Source organism: Castor canadensis, chromosome X (assembly GCF_047511655.1).
Source record: "Castor canadensis chromosome X, mCasCan1.hap1v2, whole genome shotgun sequence".
NCBI classification, from domain to species: domain Eukaryota; kingdom Metazoa; phylum Chordata; class Mammalia; order Rodentia; family Castoridae; genus Castor; species Castor canadensis.
Window position 1 is genome coordinate 43,616,380 of NC_133405.1, and position 17,113 is coordinate 43,633,492.

At 35.6% G+C, this 17,113-nt stretch overlaps 1 protein-coding gene across 10 annotated transcripts in view; it reads right to left on the reverse strand.

Annotated features, from left to right (window-relative positions):
* Nucleotides 1-17,113, reverse strand: part of Pak3 (p21 (RAC1) activated kinase 3) — a 266,141-nt gene that overhangs the window by 62,067 nt on the left and 186,961 nt on the right. For 8 of the 10 annotated variants that reach the window (XM_074063034.1, XM_074063030.1, XM_074063028.1 and 5 more), the window contains 4 exons: nucleotides 15,536-15,598; nucleotides 13,927-13,971; nucleotides 12,650-12,803; nucleotides 10,787-10,824 (listed from right to left, as the gene is read on the reverse strand). In XM_074063034.1, the coding sequence (XP_073919135.1) occupies nucleotides 10,787-10,824; nucleotides 12,650-12,803; nucleotides 13,927-13,971; nucleotides 15,536-15,598 (300 nt within the window). The remainder of the gene's footprint in view (nucleotides 1-10,786; nucleotides 10,825-12,649; nucleotides 12,804-13,926; nucleotides 13,972-15,535; nucleotides 15,599-17,113) is intronic. The other 2 variants (XM_074063035.1, XM_074063036.1) reach the window with 2 other exon arrangements.

The window sequence follows — 17,113 nt, forward strand, 5'->3', positions numbered from 1 at the left end:
ATCAAAGAGCAAGAACCAAGCTCCTCCACTGAGCGGTAATCTGCCACTCTGCAGGCACTAGGAGACCTGCTTTCCTAAGGCGCACAGAGGACCATCACTCTCCACTGCACCTACCCGGCTGTGGGAGAGTCCCCACTCCCCTGTCAAAGAGCCAGTATGCCAGCACACCCACTGAAGAGAGAAAAGCAGTAATCTGCACAACAAAAACCTTGCCCCAGTGCATGGTGTAAAGTCTCCAGTGTGCCTCTCTCTGTGGAAAAATGCTAGGTCTCCAAGAGAAAAAGCTTAAAACCCCACCACAGGGGCACAAGGGACTGAAACCCCAAACCAAAAACACCTCCAGATGCATAAATCTCAAAACAGAATGAAACAGCAAGACAACTGCTCTACCACAAAAGCCAACTCCACCATCAAGTATTTAAACAACTGCACAGAGGAGAAAATATCAAATATAGAATTTTTTTAAATAATACTAAGAATGATTAACGAGCTCAAAGAAAACACACAAAAACCAATGTCTGATCTCAAAAAGGATGTGAATAAACAAATGAGCTCAAAGAGAATACAAACAGATGAATGAACTTAAGAAGACTATGCAGGATATGAGACAATCAATAAAGATATGGAAATTCTGAAAAAAATCAATCTGAAATAAACAGCTCAATATCTCAGATAAAAATCTCAATCAAAAGCTTGGTAAACAGAGTGGAGCAAATTGAAAATAGAGTATCAGGAACAGAAGACAAAGTAGAGGAATTAGATCAAACAGTAAAAGATCAAGATAAAATGCTAAGAAAATATGAATGGAACAAACAAGACATCTGAGACACCATGAAAAGACCAAACCTATGAATCATGGGTATAGAAGAAGTAGAAGAGATACAAACTAAAGGCATAGACAACCTACAATAGAATAATAACAGAGAACTTCCCCAACCTCGAGAAAGAGAGAGTCATCCAGGTGCAGAAAGCTAACAGAGCACCAAACCATCAGGAACAAAAAAGAAACATGTGCCCAGACATATAATCAAAACACTCAACACGCAGATCAAAGAAAGAATACTGAAAGCTGCAAAAGAGAAAAGACAGGTCACATATAAAGGCAAATCCATTAGAATAACAGCAGATTTATCAAAACAAACTCTAAATGCAAGAAGGTCATGAAAAAACATAATTCAGGCCCTGAAAGAAAGCAACTGTCAACCTACACTAGTCTACCCAGCAAAACTACCCTTCCTAATTGAAGGAGAAATTAAAATCTTCCACAACAAGGAAAAGCTAAAGGAATTCATAACTACTAAACTAGCAGTGCAGAAAATTCTTAAAGGACTTTTACACACAGAAGAATAAACTAGAGTGAGAAAGGAAGATTCAAGAATAAACCATTTTGACCAAGTAGGTCAGGTAAAAGTAAACAACAAAGGAATAAAAATGACAGGAAACAACAGGCACATCCCAATATCAACACTGGATGTAAATGGCCTCAATGCCCCAATCAAAAGACATAGAATAGCAAACTGGGTTAAAAAAAAGACTCAACTATATGTTACTTACAAGAGACTCATCTCACTGAAAAAATAAACAGTGGTTTAGAATCAAAGGGTAGAAAAGGGTTTTTTCAAGCAAATGGACCCCAGAGACAGGCAGGATTAGCTATACTCATATCTGACAAAGCAGATGTCAGATTAAAAATTAGTCAGAAGAGACAATGAAGGTCACTTCTTATTAATTAAAGGAACAATTCACCAAGAGGAAATATCAATTCTTAACATATATGCACCAAACACAGGGGCATCCAACTACATTTAAAAAAAACACTAATGGACCAAAGGGCACAAATAGACTCTAACACAGTGATAGTGGGAGACTTGAATACCCAACGATCACCAATAGATAGGTCACCCAGGCAAAAAATCAAAAAAAGAAACTTCAGAGCTACTGCACACATTAGACCAATGGGCATAATGGATACCTACAAAGTATTTCACCCAAAAACCAAGCAATACATGTCTACAGCTCATGGAACTTTCTCCAAAATAGATATATTAGGACACAAAGTAACTCTCAACAAATTCAAGAAAGTTGAAATCACCCCCTGTATCATATCAGAATAAAACTAGATCTCAACAACAAAAAAGCCACAGAAAATATTCAAACACATGGAGACTGAATAATACACTGCTGAAAGACCAGTGGGTAACCAAAGGAGTAAGAGAAGAAATCAAAAAGTTCTTAGTATCTAATGAAAGTGAAAACAAAACCTATCAGAATCTGTGGGACACAGCAAAGGCTGTGCTAAGAGGAAATTTTATAGCTATAAGTGCCTACATTTAAAAATCCCAGAGAGTTCTCAAATAAACAACCTAATGATGCACCTTTAGTTCCTAGAAAAACAAGAACAAACCAAACCCAAACCAGCAGACAGAGAGAAACAATAAAGATCAGGGCTGAGATTAATGGGATCAAGACCAAAAAAAGGAAAAAAAAACTATAACAACAAAAAAAAATCCATGGAAAAAAAGTTGGTTCTTTGAAAACATTAACAAGATTGATAAACCCTTAGCCAACATGACAAAATGGAGGAGGAAAAAGACCCAAATTAATAAAATCAGAGATAAAAAGGGGACATAGCCACAAATACTAATGAAATTCAGGGGATCATTAGAGAGTACTTTGAAACTTTATATTCAAGTAAACTGAAAAATCTGGATGAAATGGATATATTCCTAGATGCACATAACCAACCAATATTGAACCAAGAAGATATTAACCATCTAAATAGACCTATTTCAAGCAAAGAAATTGAAACAGTAATAGAGACTCCCTACAAAGAATAGCCCAGAACCTGATGAATTCATGGAAGAATTTTACCAAACCTTAAAACAAGAACTAATACCAATACTCCTCAAATTTCTCCAGAAAATAGAAAAGGAAGGAACACTACCAAACTCATTCTATGAAGCCAGTATCACACTCATTCCAATACCCAATAAAGACACAACCAAAAAAGGAGAATTATAGACCAATATCCTTAATGAATATAGATGCAAGGATTCTCAAAAAAAATACTCAGAATTCAACAACACATCAACAAGATAATACCATGACCAAGTTGGTTTCATTCCAGGGATGCAAGGATGGTTCAAAATACGTAAATCTATAAATATAATACAGCTATAAACAGAAGCAAGGAAAAAAACCAGATGATCCTCTCAATACATGCAGAAAAAGCCTTTGACAAAATTCAACACAGTTTCATGATAAAAGCTCTAAAGAAACTAGGAGTAGAAGGAATGTTCCTCAACATATTAAAGGCTATAAATGACAAACATATATCCAACATTACACTAAATAGAGAAGAACTGAAATCATTACTGCTAAAGTTAGGAAGAAGACAGAGATGCATGCTTTCCCTGCTTTTATTCAATATACTTTTGGAGTTTCTAGCCAGAGCAATAAGACAAGAGTAAGATATACAAGGGATTCAAATAGGGAAGGAAGAAGTCAAACTATCCCTATTTGCAGATGACATGATCCTATACCTAAAAGACCCTAAAAACCTTACCAAAAAGTATTAGAAATTGTAAACTCTTTTAGAGAAATAGTAGGATACACAATTAACATACAGAAATCAGTAGCCTACCCATTTACCAACAATGAACAGACTGAGAAAGAAATCAGAGGAAAAAAATCCAATTTATAATAGCCTCAAAAACAATAAAGTACTTTGCAATAAATTTAATGAAGGAAACCAAAGACATTTTTAATGAAGACTATAAACCACTGAAGAGAGAAATCAAAGACGACATCAGAAGATAGAAAGATGCTTGGGGATCGGTAGAATCAACATTGTGAAAATGACCATACTACCAAAAGCAATCTACATGTTCAATGCAATCCCTATCAAAATTCCAATGACATTCTGCACAGAAATAGAAAAATCAATCATGAAATACATATGGAAACACAAAAGACCTCAAATAGCCAAAGCAATTCAAGCAAAAAGTCCAATGCTGGAGGCATCACAATACCCAACTTCAAACTATACTACAGAGCCATAACAATAAAAACAGCATGGCATTGGCACAAAAACAGACATGAAGACCAATGGATCAGAAAAGATCCAGACATAAACCAACACATCTACAGCCAAGTGATCTTTGACAAAGAAGCTCAAAACACACAATGGAGAAAAGATAGCGTCTTCAACAAATGCTGCTGGGGAAACTGTACAGCCACATGCAGAAGACTGAAACTAGATCCCTGACATTCACCTGTACCAAAATCAACTCAAAATGGATCAAAGACCTTAATATAAGGCCTGAAACTTTGAAACAACTCCAGGAAGCAGTAGGAATTCACTGGAACAGATAGGTATAGGGAACAACTTCCTAAACAGAACTAAGAGGAAGACTGAAGAAATGGGGACTGCATCAAACTAAAGAGCTTCTGCACAGCAAAAGAAACAGTCACTAGATCAAGAGACAGACCACAGAATGGAAGAAAATCTTTGCCAGCTACTCATCCAATAAGGGACTAATATTCAGATTCTAGAGGGAACCAAACAACTCAACCTCCAAAGAATCAACATCCCAGTGAAGAGATGGGCACATGAATTAAACAGGGAGTTCTCAAAGGAAGAGGTGCAAATGGCCAGTAAATACATGAAGAAGCATTCAACTTCCCTGGTTATAAAAGAGATGCAAATCAAAACAACCCAGATTTCATCTCACCCCAGTTAGAATGCCCATATTCATGGGCAATAATGACAACAAATGCTGGCAAGGATGCAGCAAAACAGGAACTCTTATACACTGCTTGTGGGAATGCAAGTTAGTACAACCATAATGGAAAGCACTATGGAGAGTCCTCAAAAAGCTAAAGATAGAACTGCCATATGATCCAGAGACACTGCTTCTGGGCATCTACCTAAAGTAATGTAAATCAGGATATAGTAGAGACACCTGTACACCAATGTTCACTGTAGCACTATTCACAATAGCCAAGCTATTGAAACAACCCACATGCCCTACAACTGATGAATGGATCAAGAATTTGTGGTACATATACACAATGGAGTTTTACTCAGTCATAAGGAACAATGACATGTGGTTTGAAGGTAAATGGATACAATTGGAGGACGTCATGTTAAATGAAGTAAGCCAGGTTAAGAAAGACAAAGGCTGAATGCTTTCTCTCATAAGTGGAAGGTGGATCCAAAAAGTAAACATATACACAAAAACAAGCATGATCATATACAAACTCATATGTAGAACGTGTTTGTAACAATAAAACTACTCTATGGAACTCAGGGAAAGAGGGAAAGGAAAAGAAAATGATAGAGCATCAGCAATGTCATAAAACATAACCATCTGTGAAGGTAGAGGATATAAAGATGTATATTGAACGCTGTTGAAAAATGAGTGGTGGGAGGTAAAGGGGTAAGGGAGAGTAACTGACAGGGTTAAATGGACCAAATTAAATTATACCCACAGTGGGCATACATTGAGAAACCCCTTTGAACATCAACTTAACTAAAAGATCTGCAAAATAGGTACTATGTGATTGGGGGTGGGTACTAGTAGGAGGGAGAGGGTGAATTAAGGAGATTAAGGTGAGGGTATATAGTTGATGTAGTGGTGGAGGGGGAGTTAGTGGAAGAGACTATGGGGGCATTGTACCTAATGTACAATATGAGCCTAATTGGGATTGTCACTATGAATCCCTATCCGATAATGAATATATCTGAATAACAAAATTTATAATTAAAAAAATTAATTGACACTAAAGCCTTGAATATGTATAGACTGAGTAGATTGTAAATACATTGATTGCCAATTTGAAATGGCTACTTTTTGCCTAAAAATCAGAGCATAAACACACATATGATATTAATATAGTTCTGCAAATACTCTCTAAGAACAAGCAAACAAATAAATGTTTCTTCCATGTTCCATCTCCCAGAAAGAAGCACTCAGATAGTAATAGACCTGGCTATCTAGGAAATGTTTATCTACATAAATAATTGCTCAATTTTAACCAATAGTTTATGTTGATTTGCAATGACTTATAAATTGCAATAACATCACTAACAATAATGACAACCATGATAGTAGGATCCATTCTTGATCACTCAGGGAGGAAATGGTTCCAAAGTTGGATTTTGAAAGAATTAAGGTAATGGCTCTCAAAGTGTGGTTCCCAGGACAGCGTCATCAGTATCATCAAGAAACTTGTTAGAAATATAAATTGTCAGGCTCCACTGAACTGAGAAATCTGAAACTATGCAATCTGTGTTATAGCATGCCTTACAGGTGATCCTGATACATACTCACATTTCAAAGCCATGAACTGAGGTCTGGTACATGGCAACTACTAGTCACATATGGCTATAGAACACTTAGAATGCAGGTTTTCTGAAGCTGACAGAGTGGCTCAAGTGGTAGAATGTCTGCCTAGAAAGTATGAGGCCCTGAATTCAAACCCCAGAACCACTAAAAAATGCAGCTTGTCTGAATTATGACGTATAGTAAGTGTAAAGTATATATCAGATATTGTATACTTGATATGAAAAGATAAAAATTCCATTAATGCTTTTTCATATTGATGCAAATATACTGGGTATCATCAAAATTAATTTCACCTATTTCTTTTTACTTTTTATATGTGGTTACTAGAAATTTAAAATTTATATATGTGGTTTATATTTCTGTTGGACAGTGCTTTTTTTTTTTACTGCTTGAGGCACAACTGTAAATGTTTCACATTTAGTTGCTTTTATAGTCACAACAAGCCAGAAAGATAGGTACTATTACTATGCCTATTTTACCAAGAAAATTGGTTAGTTTCAGGAGCTCACTTTGCTCGTAATGTCAGAATTTAAAGTCAAGTCAGTTCGGTACATGTTCTTATTCAATATTCTAGAAAAGAATGGTGTTCGGAAGTCTGCAATAACAATAATGTTTAAGAATTGGAATTGGAAAGGGCATGTGGTCCTTTCTAACTTTTGACGTATATTGAAGACATAGTACTATTAGTTTATGCAAATTTAAAGGCTAAGTGATATGCTATTATAGTTGTTCCTTGTTTTCCTTTCTTTTGTATATTAATTCACTTCTTTCTTATTAATGAAATTGGGTGTACTCCTACAATGAACTTTCATTCCTTGAGGACAAATCTTGTGAGGCAGTTATAGGCATCCTATCAATAAAATATTACACTGCAGGATCTCTGTGATTAAAAATCCAATGTGGATTGTCTATAATCTTGTAAATACCTACAGTGGAGTAATAAGGTGTAATCATACATATCTGATACAAGTCAGCAAGATTTATCTATTGTGAGAAAGAAGTTAACATAGAATTTATAAATAAGTATTTGAAAGAACATTTGATTGCCCTCCTATAGATGCTGAGTGGTTTACAGACACAACTTTCTATGTTCACTAGACACTGATACTTTCTTATTTATGTATCCTTATTTATTCCTTATTTAGCCATAATAACTGAGCCATATATTTTATTATGGGTATATGGATAGGAACATATGTTAATGATACCGTTTCCAGATTTTAAAAGTCATTTTCTTCTTGTGAAACACCACTTCAAAGGGTATAGGGAGAAATTGCCTTTGGGTTATTAGTATTTGCTTTCATACTATGCTCAAGAAGTTTTGTTCTATCTTATGCCTGGTGGGATCAAAAATGTACTAATCATTGTTCTATGGTAGAAAGGTCAGAACTTTCATCTGAGCCGAATATTTTTTTTATGTGGAAAATGGTGTTATTTTAACTACCAAGCAATATGAAACTTTCCCAGGGATGGTTATGTGAGCCTATGAAAATGTTTGAGTCAAAACAAATCATTAGCTCCAAAAACCCTCAATAAATTCATAAAATATGAATTAATTGATGTCTACTTAAATGTCTATTAAGTATAATAATTCAACAATCTTGAGAATTCACAATGATTTTCCAAGAAATTATACCTAATTATAAATTACATATTACTTGTAACAAAATAATTTGAAAAGTCACTTCAGAATTTATAGCAAATATATAGAGTATTAGAGTCCTTTAATATGCTTGATATAATTCACCATGTAGCCACCACAAGTGAAAGGCTACAGAATATACAAGGATCTAAAGATGGTCCCAGTGGCAAATATAATGACCCAAAGTCTAGTCTTCTCGGCTCCACTTCTAGACTGGTGCCAAGACCAACAGGTGCCTACCATCAAGGGGTAACTTCACATATCCCAAGTCTTGATACCTCAGTATATAAAATCCATCTGCAAATTTTCAATGACTTTTTCTTAACATTAATTGCCATTACTATTCTAATTTCAAACAGAGGACATTCTCTATCTCCCAGGATGGACTTCAGCAACTATTAGAAAACCTGAAGTTTCTGGTCTTCTGAAGGTTTGTGGGAGAGGAGGAAGACAGATATTTCCATTCATCTTGAATCAAATATAATCCTGCTGTATTAGTTGGTTGTCTAGAAGGAATGTGTAGGTTTTAGTGGACAGTATGTTTTGGATTGTGGTTAGGCCACGAGCAAGACACAGTATGAAGGCTTCATACAAGCCTCGTGGGTGAAGAGAGGTTTTTTCTCTTTTTGCCATCTAAAAATAATAGTAATACTAACAAATATTAAATAAACACATTATGTGCTAGGTACTGTACTAAGCATATTGTATTAGTTATCATATTTAATATTCACATAAGTCCCAGAAGATACTGTTATTACCATTTACCACTGAGGAAAGAGAGGCTCAAAAAAGCTAAGCTACTTTTTGAAATATCCACAGCCAGTAAGTAAAGGAATCATATTAAACACCTATGTCCACAGCCTTTTCATGTGTGTGTGTGTGTGTTAGGAATTGAACCCAGGGCTTTGTACTTTCTAAGCATATACTCTACCATTACCCTACACCCCCAGTCCCTTTTTTTCATTTTATTTTTAACTATGGTAAAATATATATGACATAAAACTTATCATCTGAATCATTTTAGTTATGTACTTCAATAATATTGAGAACATTCACATTATTTTACATGTATCTCCAAAACTCTTCACCTTCTCAAATTGAAATCTGTAGCTATTAAACAATTCTCCATTCCTTTGGTCCCCGGTTCCTATGGCAACCACTACTCATAGTAACATTCTGTTACTATGAACTTAACTCTTCTAGGAACTTCATATAAGATGAATTATGCAGTATTTGTCTTTTTGTGTTTGGCTTATTTCACTTAGCATTAGGGGCCTCAAGTTTCATCCATGTAATATGGTCAGAATTGTCTTCCTTTGTAAGGGTGAATTGCGTATCTATACTACATTTTTTATCACTTCATCTGTTCAGGGTTCCTTGTGTTGATTCCACCTTTTGGCTATTGTGAATAATGATGCCACAAACATGGCTGTACAAATAATCTCTTCAAGACCCGCTTTCAATTCTGGGAACTACTCAGAAGTGAAATAGATAAATCATACGGTAATTCAGTTTCCAATTTATGAGGTACTCTCATACTATTTTCATATCCTTCACTTTTTACCACTAATGATGGAGTGTTATCACACCAGCAGCCCAGTGTGATATCAGGCAAGCCAGCATTTGACCTCTATAAAAAGGAAAAATCAGCTGCCACTCATGCTCTTTGAATAAATTGATAGGAAACTTCCACTAGCAACAATTGTTTCACCCCTAACAACAACAAGAACAACAACAAAAACGAGGAAGAAAATAATTTCTACCAGGATATCAGAATGAAAATACACAGAAAAGGAAGCCTTGTCTGGTATCATTTTCTGTCTAATGTATGTAGCTCTTCTTTCAGTACTAACTATAGAACTTCCAAGGAGGAGTTTACATATTTTCCAATTCTCTGATAAACAATGTAACTTTGTGCAAAGTCACCTCACCCAGTGTAACTCAGTTTTTTTTGGAACAAATGAAATGAAAAGGTGTAGTGTTGTGGCCTCAGAGAAGTTATTTCATCTCTGTGAACCTCAGTTTCCTCATCTGTAAAATGGGACAATGGTAAGTCTTAACTGAGTTGTAAGAAAGATTAGGTGAATATAAAAATAACATTAGCCCACATTGTACATTGTAAGTATATGTTGTAAGCATTCAATAATTACAAGTTGTTATTAATATGATTATTATTTTCCAAGTATGAGAAAAACATTTGTTCACATAAAGACAAATGAATGTGAATTTTCACAGTAGCTTTTATTTTTCCAAAAAAAACTGTAAATAGGCTGGAGAGCCTTTAATGGGTGAATGGTTAAAAAAAACAATGGTACAATCACATCATGGAATTCTGCTAAGCATAAAAGGAACATACTATTGATACACACAAAAACTTGGATGAATCCTAAGGGAATTATGCTAAGTGAAAAAAAATCCAGTTCCAGAAGGTCATATGCTGTATTTATACAAAATATGCATTTACATGAAATATGCATTCACATAAGATGTCCAGAAAGGCAAAGCTTTAAAGGCAGAAACCAGATTAATGACAGCTTGAGGCTAGGTGGAGATGGGTGTGGATGAACTGTTAGCAGTCATGAGAGATTCTCTTGGGGTGCCAAATGTGTTCTAAACTTGATTGTGATAGCACGGGTATATAAATTTACCAAACCTTATTATACCCTTAAAATAGGTAAATTTTATATGTCTAAACTATGCCTCTAAAAAACTTATTTAAGGTTTTATATCTAAAAACTGAATGTATCTATTAGGGACACCAATCACGAGAAACCGTTTTCAATTTTTCACTTACCGATGGATGTGCTGCTATGTATCCATGTGCACTTTTATCTGAAAAATGAGAATAAAGAAGTCACCTTTGCTTCATGTAGACTATCTCTAAAAAATGTCATGCCTTTGGTGGCACTGGGGTTTGAACTCAGGGTATTATGCTTGATAGATAGGTGCTCTACCACTTGAACCACACCCCCAGCAAAACGGCATGTCTTGGAACAGAGGAAATTTAGTATTAAATACATGTTATAACAAATAACATAGTTTTTCTTAAAACAGTTCATATCATTATGTTCTCACCAAATCATTTTACAAACCTTAATGAAGTCCTCCAGTGAACCTCATCTATGTGGAGGAATGTCAAGATTACAACTCCTGCTTATTAAGATTGTATACATGCACATCCAGGATTTCTTCACCTTTTCTCTCTTTCGCTTCTGCTTCTCCTTTCCATTTCTTCCTTTTGCCCTCCCTTCTGATTCTCATCTTCTCCTCTCTTTCCCCTCCCATCCACTCAGTCGTTTTCAACACTAGTACATTCAGAAAACATATCGTGAACTTTACTCAGCTCAGTTTAGTGCAGTAACTTTGACACTGTTGAGTTTTAAGAGTTTTTAGGAGTTCATCTTTGTAAGTTAAGAGAAATTAGTGCATAAAACTGTCAACTGACAATGGTGGTGCATACCTGTAATCCCAGCACTCTGGAGGCTGGGCAAGAGTACTATGAGTTTAAGGCTAGCCTGGGCTACATAGTGAGACTCTGTTTGCAAAAATCAAATTAAAATACTAAAACAAAACAGTGGCTATTTGGAGTAAAGAACAAACTCTGAGAAACTGAAGGGTAGTAATAGTTCCACTGAAATCATTTCTTGAATGTGTTTTCACTTGAAGTCCCCTGTAGTTCTTATTTGGAATCTAGCTTCTGATTTCCTCACATGAAACACTGATGTGTCACCAGGATCTTTTAGATATTTTATTGCCCATGGAAGACAAAATATCATAAAAGTTCTCCTAATGGCTTTCTTTTTAGGTTTTCAACACTGGTGGGCAGTTAATCTTCTCATATAAAAAAATCTCATATAACATATGAAATGCAATCTGTCTTTAAGTTTGAGCTTTAATATTTAATATGGCCAAATCAGACACTCCTACCCTTCCAAGTACATCCTTGCATCATTCTCAAAGAGACTTCAGACCTGCACTACACTAAATTCAATGAAAAGTGGTAGGAGCTCTTTGAGGCTGGGATACTAATAATAGTATTCCCTTCTCTTTTTTTTTTTTTAGATATTAAATAAGTTGTTCTAGAATGACAACCCAGATGACCTTTCTTTAAAAAAATCAAATTTCCAAACACAGTCCACTAGGAAACAAAGTCGTGATTTGGAAGAATTGTGGTTACTTCAATCTCTATAAATAGCAAGACATGGTTTCTTTTTTTTTTTTTTGTCTGATTTGGGGATCTGATTAAAATAACATGACAACCACAAAATTTGTTCTGCACCATCAAGGTACAAATCAATGAATCTAAGGGATAAGATAAGTTTCCAGAGAGCAGTCTGATCGATACACCTCTTATTTCATGGCCATGTCACAAGACCTGATCCTACGTGACTAGTATTTCCACTCCAGTGAAGAGGCAAAACAATCGCAATTGCTGATTCAGGCTAACAGCTACTGTTTCACTGAACAATTTCCTCATTAGGGTTCTGAAAACACCCAATTACTATGAATCTCATACATCAACGTCAAGTTCCAACTCATCTTTTAGTTTACTCATGCTGAACTCATTTGCAGAAAGTACTAGAAGTAGTTTCAAATATTCTACAGTCATGAAGCTCTAAAGGTGGAACGAATTCTCCACCTTTGGAATTTCTCTTACCTCCTGATGTAAAGCTCATGTATTTCTGGTTGTTGACTGTTTCTTTGGAATCATAGAATTTGAGAACGTCTAGAACAGCTTGTGGGTTCTTCTTCTGTTCCAGCTTTGTTATGTTGGAGGTTTGGAGTAATCGTGCCCATTGCTCAGGAATTCCCTGTGGACAACCAAAGGGAAAGAATGGCAGCTCAGAACATTCAGCAGTGGCATGTTCATGTTTCAGTATAGTTCTTCACCAAGAAGCCCATGCTACCTGTAGGATTACACTTGGGAAACTGAAGTTACATTCTAGATTTAACGTTAGTAACTTAATAATGCAATCATTCTCTTCTCTAATTAAAACACATAGGTAAAACTAGGATTCAACTTAAAAAGGGTAGGTGGGAGTATGACTGTGATAGAAAAAAAAGCGCATGAAAATCACCTCCATATTGACTCTGCTCATCCATGAAATGATGTTCACGGCTTAGCTTATTTTTTTCTGGTGACTCAGGGCAGACATAGCAAGACTTCTCTAAATTTGTGCACAGAATAACATAAGTTCTTTCTGGGTATGTTTTAATCAGAACATCTTTTAGAATAAAGGAAAGCCTCACCCTTAGTCAGTTGATACTTTCTGATTACAAAATGTAATTTTTGGGTCTAGAGCTTTAAAATAAAGTCAAATTGGGAGGAGACAAAACTAGAATTGTAGAGGAGCAATAACCACTGAGATGCTAAATAGTGACATTAATGCTGCTTTGGGGATTTCCCCTGCAGCTTTCTTTAGGGCATGCCCTCCACTTCTCCTCCCTACCTCCCTTCCTCCCTATTTCATCATTGGCCACATAGAACCTGGGGACCATGCCAAAGCCTTGTGAGAATTTGCAATAATCTGAAGCATTTAGAGCAGAGAGGAGGGAGTATTTGGAAATCTAACCAAGGAGGATTGCAAAAATTATAGAGAGAGGCGAGCTTTGCATTGAGCATCTGCATTCTTTCCTACATGTTCAGCCGACAGATGTCCCCATTTCATAATAATCCAACCTCCAAGAACAATTTGGAGAGAGAAACAGACACACTATTCTGGAAGTGCATCCAGACAAAATTTATGTGGCTTTATCCTATGAAGTCTCGGCAAAACAATGTGTGACGTGGGCCTCCAGAGTTTGGGAATGACAACAAAAAAGTGAGATAAGCCAAGCAACAACTCTACTGCACACACATGAACCTGCTGCTGCAGTGCTATGACATCTCAAAGAAGCACTTTGATGCAAGCTTCTTTTGGGCCTGTGACGCACCTCTGGGAGCTTCCCTGGGCACATCTGTGAGCCATAGAGATCTGGCTGTAATGGACGTAAATAAAGAAAGAAAAGAAAGTTAAAACAGAATGTGGGACAACTTAGAAGGTGGGAGGAGATGAAACCAATGGGTCTGAATGGGGGGGGGAATCCCTTTTAAAGTGGGGCGGTTAGGAAAATAGGGAAGTATTAACTAAATTGGGGACAGGACAGGCTACAGGACAACAGGTTTAAGAGAACAGAGAAAAGAACAGTGTTCCAAAGTTTGGATGTATAATTCTACTTTTGGCCAGATGCTTCTTCCATAAATAGGCAATAATAAGAATTATCATTAAGTGATTGGAAAAATTACTAAAAGCAGAAACATGAATTTGGAGGGAAGAAGGATGGCATCATGAAAAGCTTTGACAATAATTTGTAAGTTGTTTTTATAATTGGGTGATCACAGGTAGCCGCTAATGGCCATGTGATAAACTTACAAATTTCAGTTCCCAATTCTGGTTAACCAATTTTAGTTTCACATTGGAAGACTCTAGGTGACTAAAATTCAAAGGATGGCTATATGGAAATACTGAACTTTTGTTCTCATTGATATGATTCTTCTGTATTTTATAGCAACAAGTCATGGCTGGCTTAGAGAAAGCTAGATAAAGGACATTCCCATAAGCCAGACTCTTTTTATTTCTTACACATTTAGACCAGGGAAAGGGAAAACATTTCATTTCAAACCATTTATAAATGATTTTCATTTTAATACTACAATTACAAACCCCACTTCCCACAAATAAGATCAGATATAAGATAATAACTTTGTCTACATCAAGATATCTCAATCACTACAGAAACATGCTTTGACCCAGTTGGACTGATTTGGGATATATGTCCTTGATTCCTGGCATTTGGGGTTACTACAAGCACAGTGAAACAACACTTTTACATGCATTCATCACGCAGTTTGATGCTAAAGCCTTAAGCCAAAAATTGGAACTCAGGAGCCCATGCATGATCCCAGTTCTGATTCTAAGTGCAATTAATAGCATTTGGTTAATACAATAATGGCCAAAGGAGTTATTAAGTGTTATAAATCCAGGTATGCAGTGCACATAACCACTAAAGCAGACTTCACTGGCATGATCACTAATATAATTATTAGAATATTTGCAGTTATTATACATTCCCATGGCACTTCTAAACTTTTGTGATAAATAGTTGTGAGATCACTAGACAGCACGAAAAATGCTGTCAATTGCAGAAGACCCTCCAGACAACTATACTTACCACACGACTACACTACTGACATCATTTCTTTTTTCTAAGTTGAGACAAACCAGTTTATCAATGAAACCTGACACTTAAATTTGAGTGTATGCCACAAAGGCACATAATCAGAAAGCCATGTCGTTACTCCAAAGGTTAGACAGCTAATGGGGACTTAGAAATCTGAGCATCAGAAGCAGGAGCACAAATCAATGCCTGACCATGTATACAGTAACAGATAGATGTACAACAAGCTGGGGATTGTCCAGTGTAGCCCAGGAGAATGGCAGCATGATATAACAGGCCAAGCATTTATCTTATCATAAGAAATGATAATTTATATCACTCATACCATTTTTCCCTCTGATTGACTTGAAGCGACCGTCACAGGTCTAGAGGTCTGGAAAGGGGAGTTCTGAAGTATTTGGGACAAAAATGGCAATATAAAGGGTAAGGACGTATAATAATTTAATACCAAAAATATCACCTCCCAACCTAATTTTAGTGTCCGGGTCTAAGTGTATGCCCAGGTGTACAATGTTATATAGGCCAATTCACCTATACGGTAATCACCAAGCAACACACCAAACCAGTATTCATATACTCAAAATTGCAGGCTCTTGTAAGACAACTGGATTAGACAGTTCAACAAATTGCTCAAAATTCAACCTCAACAACCACAATAATCAAATTTAGCAATATAATTCCCTCAACACAAAAAGACTTAGTGGTACTATGGCAATTAGGACCCAATTCTAAATCCTACCAATAAAATGATTTTTAAAAGTTTATAACTTTTTGGCATTGCTAAAATTAAACACAATAGCAAAGTAAATGTAAATCATAGGTTAAGATAGTAAAAAGGAAAATTTGGCATTTTAAAAAATAATGTGTAGACAAATAGTTAGAATAGATTATCAAAATGACAATAATGTACTTCGGATTTTCAAATGTAGTCTGTGTCTGCCTATATATTCAATGGATTTCTATCAACTAACTGTTTCCAAATATCTATTTTATTTCAAATTAGTTTTTTGGGGGAGGGGTTGTTTGATTTGGTTTGGTATGGTTGTATAAATTATTGATTATGATTGAAAAGGGCCCATCACATATTCCACTCTATTCCTCTCTGATTGGTCCATTGGGTTCTAAATAAAAGCAAACTGAAAATGACTGGTGTTACAGTTAGCAAGATGGTGGTGATTCAGTTTTCCTTCATTTCCATTCAAACCCAGAAAGAACAAAGAAGTGCTAAAAATAGAGAGATTGTATCATAAAATCTCAAGTAAGGTGGAAAAAGTAGTAAGAATAAAAAATTGGAAAGGAATCAGAATGCCAGATGAGACAAATAGGAGAAGTTTTTCACATAACAGACAAAAAGAAAGAAAAAATATGGAATGACAATAATAAAACTAACAGAAATTTAAACAAAAGAGAAGCACAGAGGGGAAAAAAGGTCAATCCTGGAAAGATAAAATTTTTAAAATAAAAAAGAGAAGAGTTATTATACAAAACTTCTATAAACCTTAGTGATTTTCCTGTTTCATATGTCAGGAAAAATAAGTTATCTCTTTGCTTAGTCTTTTAAATATAAAATTGTCCAAGTTGTAAAAATTACTTTTATTTGCTGGGGATGATGGTGAAGGTAGTGTTTATGGATTATAGTTTCTAATTATAGCTCAGGGAATATTCTGACAATAGAATAAAGGCTGGGCTCAAACTCAAGGCCATTTGAATAGTGTCTCTGACACTAATAATGAAATTAGTTAAATACTACCTATCTCAATTTTAGCAGTGTCATTATTTTTCAATGTTCTTTTCTGCTTGCTACTGAGAATGCAGACATAATCAGCCCACATCACTTTATAAGACCAAGACGTTTACTGTTTCCATTTCATTTTCATATTGCTTACTTCCAAAAGTAAATAAA